The sequence below is a fragment of the Bombus vancouverensis genome, chromosome 8, assembly GCF_051014615.1.
Source record: "Bombus vancouverensis nearcticus chromosome 8, iyBomVanc1_principal, whole genome shotgun sequence".
Taxonomy (NCBI): Eukaryota; Metazoa; Arthropoda; class Insecta; order Hymenoptera; family Apidae; genus Bombus; species Bombus vancouverensis.
In genome coordinates this window covers 15,531,075-15,547,240 of record NC_134918.1, presented here as the reverse complement: position 1 = coordinate 15,547,240, position 16,166 = coordinate 15,531,075, and the positions used below count along the sequence as shown (strand labels likewise).

The 16,166-nt window shown below is 48.0% G+C and overlaps 2 protein-coding genes across 6 annotated transcripts; one reads left to right on the top strand and one right to left on the bottom strand.

Moving 5' to 3' along the window:
* Positions 1-383: 383 nt before the first annotated feature.
* Positions 384-9,028, bottom strand: LOC117158050 (organic cation transporter 1). Of its 4 annotated transcripts, XM_076620540.1 has the most exons (10): positions 8,681-9,028; positions 8,513-8,594; positions 5,615-6,693; positions 5,170-5,529; positions 2,336-2,594; positions 2,170-2,261; positions 1,893-2,096; positions 1,539-1,791; positions 1,233-1,364; positions 384-1,160 (listed from the first exon to the last, which is right to left on the bottom strand). In XM_076620540.1, the coding sequence occupies exons 3-10, from the start codon at positions 5,738-5,740 to the stop codon at positions 394-396; spliced, it is 2,193 nt and encodes a 730-aa protein (XP_076476655.1). In that variant the 5' UTR covers positions 5,741-6,693; positions 8,513-8,594; positions 8,681-9,028; the 3' UTR covers positions 384-393. The 4 variants fall into 4 exon arrangements, with proteins under 4 accessions (XP_076476655.1, XP_076476654.1, XP_033192470.2 ...); XM_076620539.1 differs by having other exon boundaries at positions 8,513-9,028; XM_033336579.2 differs by having other exon boundaries at positions 384-1,157; positions 8,513-9,027.
* A 998-nt stretch (positions 9,029-10,026) lies between these two features.
* Vps28 (vacuolar protein sorting 28) lies at positions 10,027-14,100 on the top strand. 2 transcript variants are annotated; one of them, XM_033336860.2, is made up of 5 exons: positions 10,027-10,469; positions 10,555-11,566; positions 11,663-11,925; positions 13,094-13,320; positions 13,396-14,100. In XM_033336860.2, the coding sequence occupies exons 1-5, from the start codon at positions 10,169-10,171 to the stop codon at positions 13,816-13,818; spliced, it is 2,226 nt and encodes a 741-aa protein (XP_033192751.2). In that variant the 5' UTR covers positions 10,027-10,168; the 3' UTR covers positions 13,819-14,100. The 2 variants fall into 2 exon arrangements, with proteins under 2 accessions (XP_033192751.2, XP_033192743.1); XM_033336852.2 differs by lacking the exons at positions 10,027-10,469; positions 10,555-11,566; positions 11,663-11,925 and adding an exon at positions 12,620-12,791.
* Positions 14,101-16,166: the final 2,066 nt, after the last annotated feature.

Here is a 16,166-nt window from a genome sequence, read left to right as displayed (position 1 = left end):
CGTGATCGGTAGAACGTCCAAAGACGAGGCACAGATCCGTGACTCCTCCTCGACTCGACGATGCCCTTGTCGCTAGCACGTCCAGCGCATTTCGCGCAAACAGAAACAGACGAACGTTCGTTTCTCCTTGGCGACGCGGAATCGCGTCTAATCGCGATCCTATTCGCCGTTAATTCTCATTTCTCAGTGGCACGTCGCAACGATCGTCGGAGTGGATCTCGTAACGACCAATGGAATTCACAGGAAAACGGCGAACGCAACGGAAAACGAATAAATAGTATCTGAAATACCGACAGATAGGCGCGCGCATATCTATCTATCCATCTATCTAGTAGATACGCGACTGATCATATCTACTAGAAGCGCGTGGCTTGTTCCGCCACGCTGTTCGATTCACTGCGTTCGTCTTTGTTCCACGACGATGATCAGTGGATCGTCGACGCGTTTGTCAACGGGCAGCGCGAGCTCTTTTCCTGTATCCTGTTCGGTTGGGCTCGCCCGTTCGACGGACGGCGAATTCACGGCTTCCAGGTGGGTCGTGGCAGGCGTCGTCGCTACTTCCGCCGCTGCTGCCGATGCCGCTGGCTCCTCTTGCAACGAAGCGGACGGCAACGAACGATTTCCCGGTCGACCGTTCACCAGGAATCTCAGTGGCACGGACTCCGACTTGGCGTTCGAGTCTGCGCCCTCCTTCCTGAAAAACGCATCATCGTCGTTCTCACGCGGAAACAGCGATCGCGAGGACAAAGACAAAGACGACGGCGACGACGACGACGAGGACGACAACGACGACGATACTGACTTTGGTAACGTGGGGCAGGACCAGAGCTTGAAGTCGGCTCCGAACAACTCGCCCTCCTCGATCGTTTGCGGCAGGTGAATATTGAGAGTTTCCGGCAGAAAGATGGACGTGAGAGCTCCGGCCACGCTGAGCGTGCCCATTATGATCAGCGGCAGAACTCTCGAGTAGACCGCCAGATGAACGATGTACGGGAAAGCGAGCAGCCCGATGCCGGCGATGAACGAGGCGATGCCCATCGCTTGCGATCTCAACACCGTCGGCAACAGCTCGCCGACGAACACGTAGAAGACCGCGAACGACGCGGCGATACCGAACTTGCCGATCATTGCCAGAGATACAGTGACCCAAACGGCGTCTGCTGCGACACACGCGCCACACGTGTAAATAGATCGGTAAAGTGGACAAACTCGGGAGACAGTGTCTCGCATACCTTCGGGAACGAACATGCAGGAGACGCAAGCGAGTCCGCCTAGAAGCATCGTCAGGCACAATACCCATCGCCTGCCCAGCCGGTCCATAGCGTACCACGTTATCACGTACGACGGTATCTCCACGAGTCCACCTGCAACAACGCTCGCCGATAACCATCGAAAAGGTAGAGTTCCACGTGCGCGCGTACTCCGTCTCGTATCCGCGAGTATTGGCGTGTCGCGACGCGCATGCGAAAGTATGTTTACGAGAGACGCTTAGACGCTCGGGCCAAGGCCGCTCGCGGCAAGAAAATATCGCGTTTTACCGATAAAGAAGGCTAGATAATCGGAGACGCCGAGATTCGTCGCGTTATACGACAGTCCATTGTAGACGACCGCGTTCGCCACCCAGTCGAACGCCAGGATGAAGAACTTTTTCCTGATGTTCGGGTTCCTGATCAAATCCATCGGCGTAGCCGCCGGTGGCGGCGATCGATCCTCGGTCTCCGGGTTCGGTTCCGGGTTCTCCCCTGAATTCGTCCCGTTGCAGGACACCCCTTGCCTCCGCAGAATCTCCACCTGAAATCGTCCACTTCTTCTTTCTTTTCTGCCTACGTCTCGCGCGACTCGCATACTCGTGCACGGAACTTGGAAAAGCCGATCGCCGCGTCCTTCGTTACCTCCATTTTTCGAAGAAAGTTGTTCGGCACCGTTCTACCGTTGATCTTCGCCATTCGTTGCACGATCACCTCCGCCTCGTCTATCCTGTTCTTGCTGAGAAGCCATCGCGGCGACTCCGGAATGATCCAGTAGTAGCTGAAGAGAAGAACGAACGGAACCGAGGTAGCCAGCGACAGGGTGAACCAATGCCTGAGCAAGTAGCCCTGCAAAATGGAAACAGGCTAACGTATACGGCAGAGTCGCGAGACAGACGAAGGACGGAACGATACGCGTTACCAGCACGGCTAGAAGAGACATCGCCGACGCGAAGAACATGCTAATGACCATTCCGGCGAACGTTCTGTACCTCGGGCCCATCAACTCCAGAGCTGAAAGCAAAAATGTCGCGGAGAGCGGAACGGTTGGAGAACGCCGCGAAGCTAGAAGCCACGACACAACGTACCTAGTATAAAGGGTATCTGATAAATGGCTGGGAAAGAGAGACCGTTCACGGTCCTCAACGCCGTGTAGATGACGTAGTTGGGGCTGAAACTGGTGGCGATCGAGAATATCACCTCGAGGAAAAGTATAGCGAAGAGCGCCGTCCTTCTACCCCATTTGTCCGCGATCCAGCCGAACACCACGTTCCCAAACAGACTGCCGACGTAGAAGAAGGTCGTAGATGTGGAAGGCCACCAGCTGTTGTCGCATACCAAGTCTAGCTATGTGGATGCAGTCAGCGATTGAAACGCTACGCCCTTGGCGAAAATCTGGTCTTCGCGAGTTTCCTCGGATCGCCCGTTATCATCCGCCGGGGGTCACGGGAACCCCGAACACACGGGCTAAAAGTCGGCGATACGATGGCGAGCGCGTATGACGAATTTTCGCCGATCTTCGCAGACTCGCGATCGATCGAGCGCGCGTCGCTCGTTTCACACAGATCGCTTGATAAATAGAGAAGGGGCGAGGAAGGGGGAGGGAGACAAAGCGAAACAGATTGCGTTCACGTACTCGAACGCGATGCGATTGCGTCAAGCGTCTCAATCGCTCAACGATACGGTATTCCTAGCGCGTAACGCGGCGAGACGCGGGTACTTGCGTTTCGATGGCCGCGGCCGAATTCGCGTTTCTGTCGCCGCGGTTGGCCAATAACGGCGCCGCGGCGTACAAAGAGAATCGGCGGCGATCCGCGTGCGACAAAGGAACGACACGACGATGTAAACACGTGCGAGCAAACGAAATCATCGACATCGAGCGTCGATGAGCCTCGGCAAATAAATCGCGCCGGTGGTCGTTAATAGGTTTAACACGAACTCTGATTTACGCAAATTGCCACTCACGGACTTTTGATGTCTGCGTGAAACGCAAAAGGTAAATTGCATGGAAATGCGGGAGCGCTCACGATACGACGGCATCGAGTTATTGTCAAGGGCAGTACACGGCACCCGTAGGACGTTAACGACGAGCGAGCGCGCGTTTTATCACCCTGACACACTTCGAAAACGATACGCGAGCGACTCGCGTCGCTCGTTTTCCATTCTCCTGCGTTCGCTCGCGCGATCTAATCGCGACGAAAGTTCGTCTTTCGAGTCTCTCGGCTCGGGAACCCGCGGCTCCGCCGCCAGTTCCGTCGAGTTCTCGGTTCGTCACGCGGGCACACGGCGATGCTGAATTTTCGGCGTACGTCTGCGCGCTTCGATCTTGCACGGGGCACCGTTCACCCGATAGAAAGGGTCATCGCGTCGGAAAGTTGGACAGGCGGAACGGAAGGATAGGATTTGCCTCGATCGCTCTCTGTGCGTCATACGTCTGCGTAAATCCGGACCGTGTAAATACGCACGGCACGCACACCCTCCGCGTTCATATACTCGTGTCGGAGCGACACGCATGGAACGGGCGGCACGCGGGGAACGAGGGGCTCGAGTAGGCCACGAACCAGAGCAAGGAAAGGAAGGGGGGAAGGGGATGGGAAACGGGAAGAGATCGGGGATGGGAAAAAGAGGGAAAGAGGCGACGCGTGCAGGCCGATTTCTTTTCCGTCGATTTCCAGGCTTCGAAAACGGTCACGTCGGCGCATCGAAGGCTACCGAACTGACGCGATCTAAGTCGCGAGACGCGGGCTACCGTTGTTCGCAGCAGCGATATCGAGGCGACCCAGTCCGGACCGGAAGTGACGCGCGGACGTTCACGGGGCAACCGAATTCGATCGTTTCGATCGTTGTTTACGTCACGAGACGAAAAACGCGGACGCCGACGCTCTCTCGCTCTATCTGTCACTCCCTCTCGTCGCCCCTCCGATACCCTCGGCAGGAGCGGTGTCGGCAGTTCGTACGAGGCATTTGATGCGACAGATCGCATGACCGGATGCGGGGGTAGGTAAATTGGTCGGCAATTGGCGATGTCACCGGAGAGTCCGCAAGCTATCGGTCGGTTACTCGGGCCGCTCCTTCTCGGTGCCCGACTCACCTGGCCGCGTGCATCGTCTTCGACGCTCGTCGCGGCTGCGATAAACGCGCGTCATCGACGGAGCGTCGTTTCGACGAGAAATAGAGAGAAAGAGAAAGAGAGAGAGAGAAAGAGCCGAGAACCTAGCACCTAGATCCTCGACCCCGTGTGTGTATTACGATCTCGTTACGCGCCGCGACCAGCATGGTTCACCAGCGTTGTCTAATTGCGACAATTTAATAACGCGTTAATGGACCGCTCGCGAACGAGACCACCGCGTGACGAGGCCGCGCGCGACCTCTCTGGCCTCTCTCCTCGTCGCTTTGAGAAACGCGACGCGCAACTTCCATCGAACGCGTGTATTCGTGTTTCCGGCTACCACGCGCACCTCGATCACGAGCACACACACACACACACACACACACACCGGTAGCCGTTCGCGATTCCCACCAATCAAAGAGTACGCGGAAATCGAACGGTCGATTCCGGCCCTCGAGCTTTCACGGAAAAGGAAATTACCGAGCGGAAAGAGGAGGTTAACGGGGACCGATCGGGGCCGCGGCGGCAACCGGCCGATGACGAGGAACCGAGCACGCGCGCACGCGGTTCCACGAACGGGACCGGCCGAGCTTAACTCGAGCCGCGTTGAGATCCGTCGCGGGAGAACTACGACACAAAGGCCAAGGCGAATTGCCCCGCGAAACGCGAAACTCGACACTCGGCTCGTGCCACGAGCCGCGCGAAATTCCTCGAGATGTCGATTAACGCGTAGGAGAATTATGTAAACGACGTCGGAGTCGCGTCGAGTTTCGCGATCGGCGAACAGCGAAAAAGAGCAAAAGTCGAGTTTACCTCGGTGACAAGAGTGCTGTCGTAGTCTCGAGTATCGTAGATCCATCCGTGTCGACACTTGGTCACGGGCCAGTCAGGGTTACCGACCGGTGGCGGTGGCAACCCAGTCCTCGACCTCACCGGCTCCTCGCCCTCTTCCTTCGTCGCGTTCTCGAGGACCGCGCGCTCCAACCACGATTCCACTATCGCCGTGTAGTTTACGTCGTACATTTTGCACTTGGAGTACTTCTTCACTTTGCCCTCGGACTTCTCTACGTACGGTAGCGAGAGCGCCTTTCTCTCCTCCAACGTCATCAGATCCGTCAGATTCTCCAACTCGGGAATTCTGCACCAATGCTCCGGAGACGCGCTCACGAACACCTGTGTCGGACGAAACACGGTTTTTAAAGATGCGAAAGCTGAGCGAACGGCAGAAGCTGGCGCTTCGATCGACGCCTCGACTCACTTGCGAAAACGCGAGAAAAGCCGCGGGAAGAGTGGCCGATATGCATAGAAGATAGTACATGATATTCTGATATTTGCCCTTCTCGCCCACGTGCACCAACACCTCGTCGAAGTCGATCGAGCTCATGTTTCCGCTGCTGTCGCTTCACCACCGCGTTTTACGAACAACCACGACGACACTCTCCTCACGTCGACGATCCTCGGCGATTCGACGGTTACGCGACGACGACGACGACGGCGACGACGACGACGATGATATCGGTTCGAATCACGCGGCATGACCGCCGCCACGCGTCTTCGAGGGCATGCAGCAGCGGACGACCATCGGCACGCACCACCACCGTGTTTTCCTCTCCTCGGAATCGCGCTTCTCCGAAACGTTTTCGCCCACCGAAAGTCCCTGCTATCGAACCACCGGATTCCTCTTGTTTCCTCACCGATAGCGCCGCTTCTCCGACGATCATTCGACCGCGATCGACCGACGACGCGTCGAGTCGCGCATCGCAATCGCGCGCTCAATCTACGCGATCTAGGAGAACGCGCGATAAATAATCGGCTCGAACGTGTCGCGATATCTCCGACTGGACGAGGCCGACCACGATCTACGTTCCACGATTCTATGTCCCGCTACGAAGGTAACGCGACGCTTCCACCACGGAACGCTTCTGCTGCTTCGAATTCGGAATCGCGTAAAGCGCGGCGAACGCACGTCTTCGCGCGTTCTTATATGCCGCGAGCATAGCGCCGGCCGCGATCAGCCATTGCCGGAGAACACCTCCTCTCTTCCAATCCTCCCGAGCATCGTCTTCGACGGCGTCCCTCCGCCTCTCCGCCGCAGCGCCGCCGCCGCCGCCGCTACCGCCGCCGCTCCGATACACCGCTTCACCGTCGTCTTTACTCAACGCCGATCTTCGCCGACCCTACAGCTAAGCGCAATTTTTCCGTGCACCACCATGCGCACCGATTCTTCGGATCGCGCGCTCCGACTCCTTCCTACGTTTCCTTTGGCTCCGCGTTCCTCTTCCTCTTCCTCCGCTTGTCTCCTCGTATCCCGTCTCCTCCGCCCGTTGGATCTTCTACCTGCCACGCGATATCCACTCAAATCGTAGCTTCGTGACTCGCGAGATAGTTTCCGCGTATTCGGCCCAGCCGAGAGACAGGAAAATCGCGAAAGATAGAGAAAGAGGGCAAAGGTAGGGTGGACGACGCGATTTTACGGCTTTTCTATTCTCAACGATCTCGTGGACGAACGTTTGGGGTTACCAGCGCGCTCGGCGTCGATGTCGCAACGAGAACGGAATGCGAACCTCGTTTTCTCGTCGGTGAACGAACGTGTGCGCGCCGTTACGACTAACGAAGCGTCGTGATTCGACTAAACGTATCGTAAACCGCGAGCAAACGGCGGAAACTAACCGAGACGAGAACGTCTCGACAATTTGTCCGTCCACGAGACCACGGTTCGTTCGGTCGGTTGGCTGGCCGGCCGGAAAGCTTGCAGAAACGAGAGACGCGGATCGGTCGGCCACGCTGACGTCCTTACTCTCGTCTCGTCGTTTCCTCTCGTTTAATCTCGTTTCGACTTTGTGCAACGCGTCTTCGTTCTTATCGTCTAAAGGAAACGCGACACGACCGAACGTGAGAGTTCGTGTCCTCGGTGACGACCGCGACAACGTCGTCCATCGTCAATTGAAATCGTCACGACATCCGCCACGACGACGAGTCATCCGTTTCCGATTGCAGTCTGTCTTCGAAACCGGACCATCCCTAAGCCTATCTCCTCGATGCTACCTGTTCGCGTATCTCGAATGTGCGCGATCCATTTTGCACCCGGATTCATCTCCACGTGACGCACGCGGCCGCATCCTCGAGCCTCTCGTCGCTCTCTGCAATTGCGAGTGACGTCACAAACGCAAACAACGTCATCCCGCTTCGCACGCCGTCTCGTACCCGCTCGTGCTCGCTTCCTCTTATTCGGGCCAACGCGCGGCCAACCTTATCGTTCTTGTTTCCCTCCCCTTTCCCCCTTTGCCGTTCGCATTCCACGCTTTTCGTCTTTCGTCCTTCGTCTTTCACCTAAAAGCTTTTTAATTCTAACTCGAATCTCATCCAGCCTCTGTAGGATCGACGTCGATCCGATATACGTTTTAATCTCGGACAAAAATCAAATTTTTGTCTCTTACGATTTTCGTCTAATCGTTTGGTTACGCAACGCGATAACGCGAAGCCGCTCGTTTCCCGTCTCGCGCGCCTCTTATTTTCCGCGTTTCAACCGCATCAGCCCGCTTTTCCTTGTCCCCTTTGTCGCTCCGCGTTTCCTATTCCTCCGTTGTTCCATTCTCGTAGTCGTTCGAGAGAATTTTCTATAGATCGACGACGACGATCGGCAGCTTGTTCTTCGCCGCAAACAGTTTGTTTTTGCGACGATCGACCACGATAATCTCGCGAGAACGCCAAGATAACGCACCGACGTAATGTTATATGGCTGCACGGTTTTTGCTTTTGCTACCGGATAGTTAAACAACTCGATTTATGACAGCGTTGGCAGCTCACGTCAAAATTTTTCCATCCGATTACCGAGACATCGCGTGCTCTTTTTCATCTCGAACGCGCTCGTGCTTTTGCGAGTAAAGCCGCGCGGCGATCGCTCTATCTATCGTATGGCTGCCGCTTCCGATTTCTCTTTCAACCGTTCGCGTCCGCGCGATACAAATTTTTAAATCGCTCTCGACCGATATTCATCCGTTTCCCTGCGAGTAACTCGCCCCGCCTAGCCCCCTAGTTTCGCTACGCGTCGCGTCGCGTCTCGTTTCGTTTCAAGCTTTTTCTCATCTTCTTTCGCGATTTTCGTCTCGTTTTTCATACGCTCTAGCGCGAAAAATTCTCCTATCGAAAATCTTACCGATCGAAGCAGACGATCTTTCGAAGAAGATCCTTTCAAAATTTGTTCGATGTCACTGATCCGACGAATCAACGAGAAATACCTGCGTAACGTCGTTATTTACATCGCGGAACCAGCTTCCGAGCACCCGCGTGCCAATTTCTATACAATTCAAATAAAGAAACTTACTGGACGATTTGATCACTACACACGATTCATCGTTCACGGGACACCCGTGTCCGTTCAACCACGATATATCGATTCACTAGCTTCGATTCTTACGACCGCGTTCGACGAGTATCGATTCGATTCAGTTGCTTTTTTCCAAACGAGATCCTGTTTCGAATACGCGATGCTTCGTATATCGTCGTTCATTCTTGGATTTCCACGTTCGCGCGTCTCTTTGGTCACCTTTAACCCCCGCCTAGTGCATCCACACGCTTCTCCTTATCCAAACTTCTTTCGCGACCACGCTGTTTCCCGCGTATCTTCCTTTTCTTTTCCCCCCTTTAACACTTTCGCTTCCTCTCGCTCCCTCTCTCACCCTCCCTCTTTCTTTCCTTTCCTCTCCTCCCCACCCTTTGTAGTTTGTTCGTTCTCCCTCGACACAGGATAGACCGACGACGGCGGTGGCTACCACTAGAAGGAGCAAGTAGCCTCCATCGCGAACTGAAACTGAAGCAATCGTGGATACAAGGGGTCCGTCCACGGTATCCCATCCTCCTATCTATCGTTTCGAACGTCCCCCTTGGACCCTCTCTCGTACTCTCACTCCGTCTTCGTCCCCCTTGTTCCACGCTTCTTGATCCTCTCTCGGTCTCTCTCGCGTAAACCGTCCTATGCGCTTCCCTCCACGATCCTCCGGGACTCTCCCTTACCCTCCTCTTCGCCTCGATCGCCACTCTCCTATCGCACTACACGCTCGACTACTATCTCGACTATTAATATAAAAGAGGGTTCCTCGACACTCGCCGCCCGGTAATTGTACGGCGTGTACCACAACCGGACCTCTATCGCTCACTCGAATTTACGCGTACACTCGCGCTAATTCTTTCCTCCTCCTCTTACTCCTCTACTTCTTTCTATGTACTTACACCATTCACGCATACAACCCTTTACGCAACCCCATCTTCTTCCTTCGTATTCATCGAGGTACATCCAAGTACCAATCACGCCGATCGCTTCGAGACCGCTTCGCTTTTCCCTTCTCTTCTACGTGAATCGAAGCTCAAAACGTCTATCTCTTCGATCGATTCTAATCTCAACAATCTCGATCGATGTCGTTCGATTTCGGCGTAAAGTAAGCAAAATAGAGTAACGTGCAACACCTTAAAGATACGTTTTATGCATTTTTTATATGTTTAGATCGTACTCGATCGCACGTTTTCTTTTCTTTCTGTAGAGAAATTTAAAGAACATGTATTATGCATATGCTATGAAACAACTGTGCGAAAACATTTTCGTTTAAGTAAATTCAATGGGGCACAAGATGTCCCGCGCCCTATACGATTCACATCGAGACGCGTTTCCATGGTAATGCAACATGGAGGATAGAAACACAGACATGTTGCGTGTTCCTTTAAAATATGACGAGCATGTTAGGTTGAAAGTCAAAGCGGGGCGTTTACATTTCTGTATTTTTGATTCTACCAAAATGTGGTAAACGGTAATACGAAAATGGATAAGGACGGTGAAATTTTTAGCTACAAGGCGAAAAAACCAAATCACGTAAGAAGACTGAGCTTTGGCCAAACGAGTCTAACCTCAAACGTGATTAACCAATTTCGGGATGGTGTGTTGTTAATTGATCAAAACCTAACAGATATACCATGTACGAGGAAAGGCGAATTTGTTTCCATACAGGATGAAACTTGCATCGATTATATTTTGCCTACGAAAGAAACATCGTACTGGTCACCCGTTTTGGGTACATCTGTCTCCTCGAGAACCGTCTCTACGAGAACTTCGCCGATTTTAGGTAAGCAGTTGGTAAATAAACGGGGTTATGAAAAAATTGTGAAAAGCTTGATTAATAAAAAAATCTTCCTTCTTTTCTGTCGAAGGTAGTAGAAAGCGTATGAAGCTGGACAATACCAACAGAAAAGAAAATGTCAGAAGAAATTTATTTGAACCTCTGTTCGACACAGTTCCTCTCGATGCTTCTCCGATACTTGCAGGAAAATCTCACAAAAGAAACAGAAGAAAAAAGTCGCGACGCAAAGTCCTACATCATATTGAAAATATACAAGTAGAAAGTAACGCAAGATCTCCTGTAATTTGTACCAAAGTATATAATAAACCAAAGGAAGTTGTATCTCCTGTTTTGGGTAGCCGTTCTTATTGTTGTAAGCACAAGCAAAGGAAGCCAAAGAAGGAACAGGATAAAGTAACGGATAACTGTATAAGCTCTAACGTAAATACCACTGATGCTTATAGTTCGGTCGTTAAAGGTAGTTTGAAGGAAGAAAGCAAGTGGAAAATGTTATGCAGCCGAAAGATATGTGCATCGATGATAGAGTTAGAAAATTGTTTTGAAGACGATAACTTAAATATACCCTTGTGTAAAGATTCAAACATTTCGGAAGACTCTGTAGCATCGGATTCATCGACGATTAAAACAAAATTAAATATCGAGGATAGTCCAAAGGATGGGGAAGATATCGTGAATATTGAAACTGAATCTAGTTCCGAAGACTATGATGGCAGAAAAGATGGTGCATATATAAGCAACGATTCTGACAAAGATTCTAGCATTTGTGATTATATAGAAGACACGGATACACGACATGTAGGTTCATTTTGTAAAGTTGCGTCGTTACATTCGCAAACATCCGATACAGATTCGGATGACACGTTCTATTCGGAAGCGGAATTGTGTCCGGACCAGCTTTCCAATGTACGATGCTCTTCTCAGAATATTTCTCAAACTTCGACGCAAGTTACAGATACCAAGTCAGCGAGCCAAACTGAAATTATCATTAACACGAAAACATCACCATATGGAACGCATACAGATTCGTCTACAATGAAATTAACTATTTTAGACTCTGGGAAAAAAAGGAGGAAACCAAAAAGGTAGTTTTAAATGAATATTTGTTGTTATTTATGATTATAAATATAACAGCGTTATTTATGATTATAAATTCGTTGCTTCTTCATTTTACATTATAGGGGTAGTTTGATGGAGAAACTGCAGTCAATGGTTAATAGACAAATATCGTTTGCACGTATATGGAAACATCGACTAAAACAAGGGATGAAACAAAATCTTTCTATACCATGCGTTACCGTTTCTGTGCAAACATGTATAACGCGTTTTAATAGGCAATTTTTGGAGGGAATTGTGATCGAGGATCCATTTAATTTGTTATCGCACGGGGAAAGAAGTAACTCCGTCAAATTTATAAATATCATGACAATTCCCGATATAGTAGGTAGAATTGAAATGAAATTCGAATGCCTAGTACAAATTTTTCCTCCGTGGGAAACTCTAGACGACATAGAATCAACGTTGAATGTGACCTACATACGTGTTGTACCTGACTGCCAGACAGACGGTCAACTGTATAAAAAAAACTTGAATCAGTCTAGAACGTTGTTTATTAAAGACTTTCATTGTCGGTGTATCGATGAAAACAGAATGTTTTCGACTTGCAAAAATCGTTTTAACAAACCAAACATTATTGAAAAACTATTTATCGATTGAACACTACTGATAGGGATAAAAATCCAACGGTAAATTCTTCGACCTAACGTTCTACTGTTTCGAATGTATTTTTTATTTACTCTTGTTATTTATCTATGTACATCATACACGATGTGGCGTTTGTTAATACTGTTATTATTGTTATTTTTTCATAATTGGCTTGTTAATCTTTATTAATGGGGTTATGAAGAATTGTCCGTTGATCCAGAAGAAATGATATGTTAACTTCGCAATATAGGCTATTTTTGTACAGTCTGTTATCTATCGTAAATTTGCTCTAGTAAATCATTCGTTAAACGAAACTGACATCTCTGTTTACTTTGCATTTCTATGTATTTACGTTACCCTGTATCTTGCTCGACGCATAATGCATATTACACACATACAGATTACACAGACATGCATACGAGTAGAGTAGAATTGACTTTTTTAAAACGAAAATCGTCCGATAGATGGCTGATTTTTCTGGCGCAGGACGCCTTCCGTAATATCGTTAGATCAACTTCTTTTTCGCGCGTGCAGTTTTACAATAATTTTGACAGTTTTCTTAGCTTTATGCAATCGCGAGGGTCATAAAGGAAAAATATCTAAGACGTAAGTATTTACGCCACCAATATTTCATCCTACGCCTTTATAGTTTCTTATCACCCCCGTTGTTTGACATTTTACTTAACGTTTCTTTCATATATATATATATATATATATATATGTAATTATGGATTTCATTGCAATGCAATCGTTTACTTGTTACCCGCTGTATACCTTTGTTGTACCTTATCTTATTTTCCCATAACCCTTTTCGAATGATTATTTACCGTAGACTAATTCAGCTAATTTAACCTAACTTAACCTAACAAAATCTGGCGTTTACGATAACGTGTGTTACTTTGCCGCAGGAATAAAAATGTCAATAGCTCAAGATCGACCAGAACTTTACGAAGAAGTGAAGCTTTACAAGAATGCTCGAGAAAGAGAAAAGCACGATAATCAAGCTGACTTGTATGCGGTTGTGAACACGTTGCAGCATTTGGAGAAAGCTTATATCAGAGATTGTGTAACTCCAAAGGAGTATACGGCTGCGTGTAGCAAATTATTGGTGCAATACAGAGCGGCTTTCAAACAGGTACCAGAACTTTGTAAAAAACTTGTCAGCGTTAACTGTTACGCAGTTGTAACCTCTTGTTGCTTATTCGTACAGGTACAAAGCGATCAATTTCCCACTATAGACGCGTTTGCCAGAGCATTTCGATTAGATTGTCCAGCCGCGCTGGAGAGAATCAAGGAAGACAGACCGATAACCATAAAGGATGACAAAGGAAATACATCTAAGTGCATCGCAGACATTGTTTCTTTATTTATTACGTTAATGGATAAATTGCGATTGGAAATCAAAGCAATGGATCAATTACATCCAGATTTAAGAGATTTAGTGGACACAATGAATCGGCTGAGCATATTACCGAGCGATTTCGATGGCAAAGAAAAAGTGGCGGAATGGTTGCAAACTCTTAGCAATATGTCCGCTTCTGACGAGTTGTCCGACACTCAAGTCAGGCAATTGATCTTCGACTTGGAAACATCTTACAATGCTTTCAACAAAATTCTTCACAATTCTTCGTAATATCGGTAGCTTATTACGCACCGTATCGAAACATACGTCTATAGGATGCTCGTATCCTCAATCGCTGCGCGATGGTTCTTCTCTGAATGTTTCGTTTCGCGTCTTTCTTTCAGACCATCTCGAAACTGTGCGCAAATATACCTATTTTCTACGCGATTTTTTCTAACGATAAGATATGTCCGCGATAATATAACGACAACTGTAACATATAAAACAATGTACATATACATGCTATCAATTGAAAAAATATAACTAATAGTAGGTGCTTGTTATTACGTTGAATATCATGTATTTTATTTATATCCTGTTTCTCCAAGTACATCTGTTCCAGGGAGAATTCGCCGGAAGTCCTGTGTAGATCTGAGAAAATAAATCTATTGTATCTGAAACACGCATTGCATTTATCAAGCAGAATCTCTGCTCTTCTGTTGCTGTGTTAAAAGAATAGTGAGAATAAGTAGTCGATATGCGATAAGATGAGCAGATTTTCTTCCCACCAATCGCACGATAAAGACTCGTAAACGAGGCGGAACAGGAACAAGTTTTCAACGATCGAACGCACCCCGAAATTGGCGACATTTGCCAGTTATCGTGCAAATTTACAAGTTTCAAACTCCCCTTTGATTCGTCCTCATTTTACATTCATTTTCCGTTTCCGTTCTATTACGTTCGCCTTGCGATAAGTTTTTTTCTTACATTTAAAATAGTAATAATACTTATTTGTAATTAGCGAGAAAGAGAACCCTTCTGTTCGTATATGAGAACATATGGTTACATATTACAGAGTACTCCGGAAGACGAATTTAGGATAAAAAATAACAATACTATGTAACATAAGATAAGCGAAAAAAGCAGAAAAAGAAAATAGTAAATTGGTATATACAAATGATGATTAATAATTGCAAACCGTATTGCAGCTGATAGTTTGAAGGAAAGATTTACAGAAGAAGTCGATAGAATTACAAAATTAGTTAGCAATTATATATAAGAGGTTAAGACAATTCTATTTGCTGTAATTAGTTCGACGGGTTACGAGATTTAAAGAGGGCAGGATATTTAGGGAGATGAGTAGGAAGTTTCCTTTCCTTTCCAACCTCTATCCCTCTTTTACTTCTTCGCACAGCTGTTCATTTCCCTAGCCATCGATATAAATCACTTTTCTGACTGCGAAATTTAATAAAGACATCGTGTGAAATTCAATCAAACGAATTTTACGTGGTTTATCAACGGCACGTCCGATCCACTTCGACAATTTCGAGATTTTTTATCGTGAGTGCGTATTCGAAAAACGAGAACAATTTGTGGTGCGTTCTTTTATTCGGTTGAACGAAACTCTATTAAACGAACTCTATTGGATCTTATTGGACGTTTTTTAGACGAAAATAATTGGCAAAATGAACGCGATCCGCGGCAAGTCGACGTAAGTTTGTTCATATTTGTGAAACAATTTCAGTAACCCATTGATTTGGAATCTTTTTGGAGCAAGGAGTAAATGATCCGAGATGAGGCAAGTAATTAATTAGCAGGAAAGACCGATTATCATCGAGAGTTTTCAACCGTGGAAATTAGGAATGGAAAGTAGGAGTTTAACAAATTTACAAAAAAACTTGGACGATTAGAAAATATTATTTTTTTTTTTTTTGTTTTCTAATTACGAATAACTATTACAAATCGATGAGAGAATTTTTTTTCTTTACCAATAACAAACAATGAAACAAAAAATTCTCTTCATTGTTCGGGCTGTTTGTATAAATATAAAGGTTGAAATCTATCTGAATAAAAAATATCTTAGCGTTCGAAGTGAAACGATACGGAAGATGCCGTGTGAAAATCGCAACGAACGTTTCCTTTCTTTCTCTCGTACGTGTATCGTCGAAGGATTCGACTTCATCCGATAGGTTGAACGCGACGCGATAATCCGTTTCTTGTCGCACAGACAAATCGCTGGTCGGGCACGATAGGCCGCTGCTAATCCTTGGTCTGATCCGAGATTAAATCGAACGCGAACGTGTCCCCGCACTTTCGGCGCATTTGATTCTTCCATCGATGTCCTTGGGTTGAACGTTCGGAATCGTCTACGGAAATGACACTCCCTCCCCTAAGAATCCTTTCACGCATTTATTCACTAGATTGAATCGATCGATCAAGGGACAAGAACGAGAATTGTCTCGTTGTGGTAGTTCCCCGTTGCACCGCTCATACAGCGCACTGTATCGATCATCCTGCTGTCTGGAAAGGTTAAACGCGCACGGGTGTTGTTCGAAGCTTTACCTCCCCGAAAGTAATTATGTATGAATCGAACGATTGATTTGGTTAGCTCGAGTATAGGGTGATAGCAGTCCCATGCC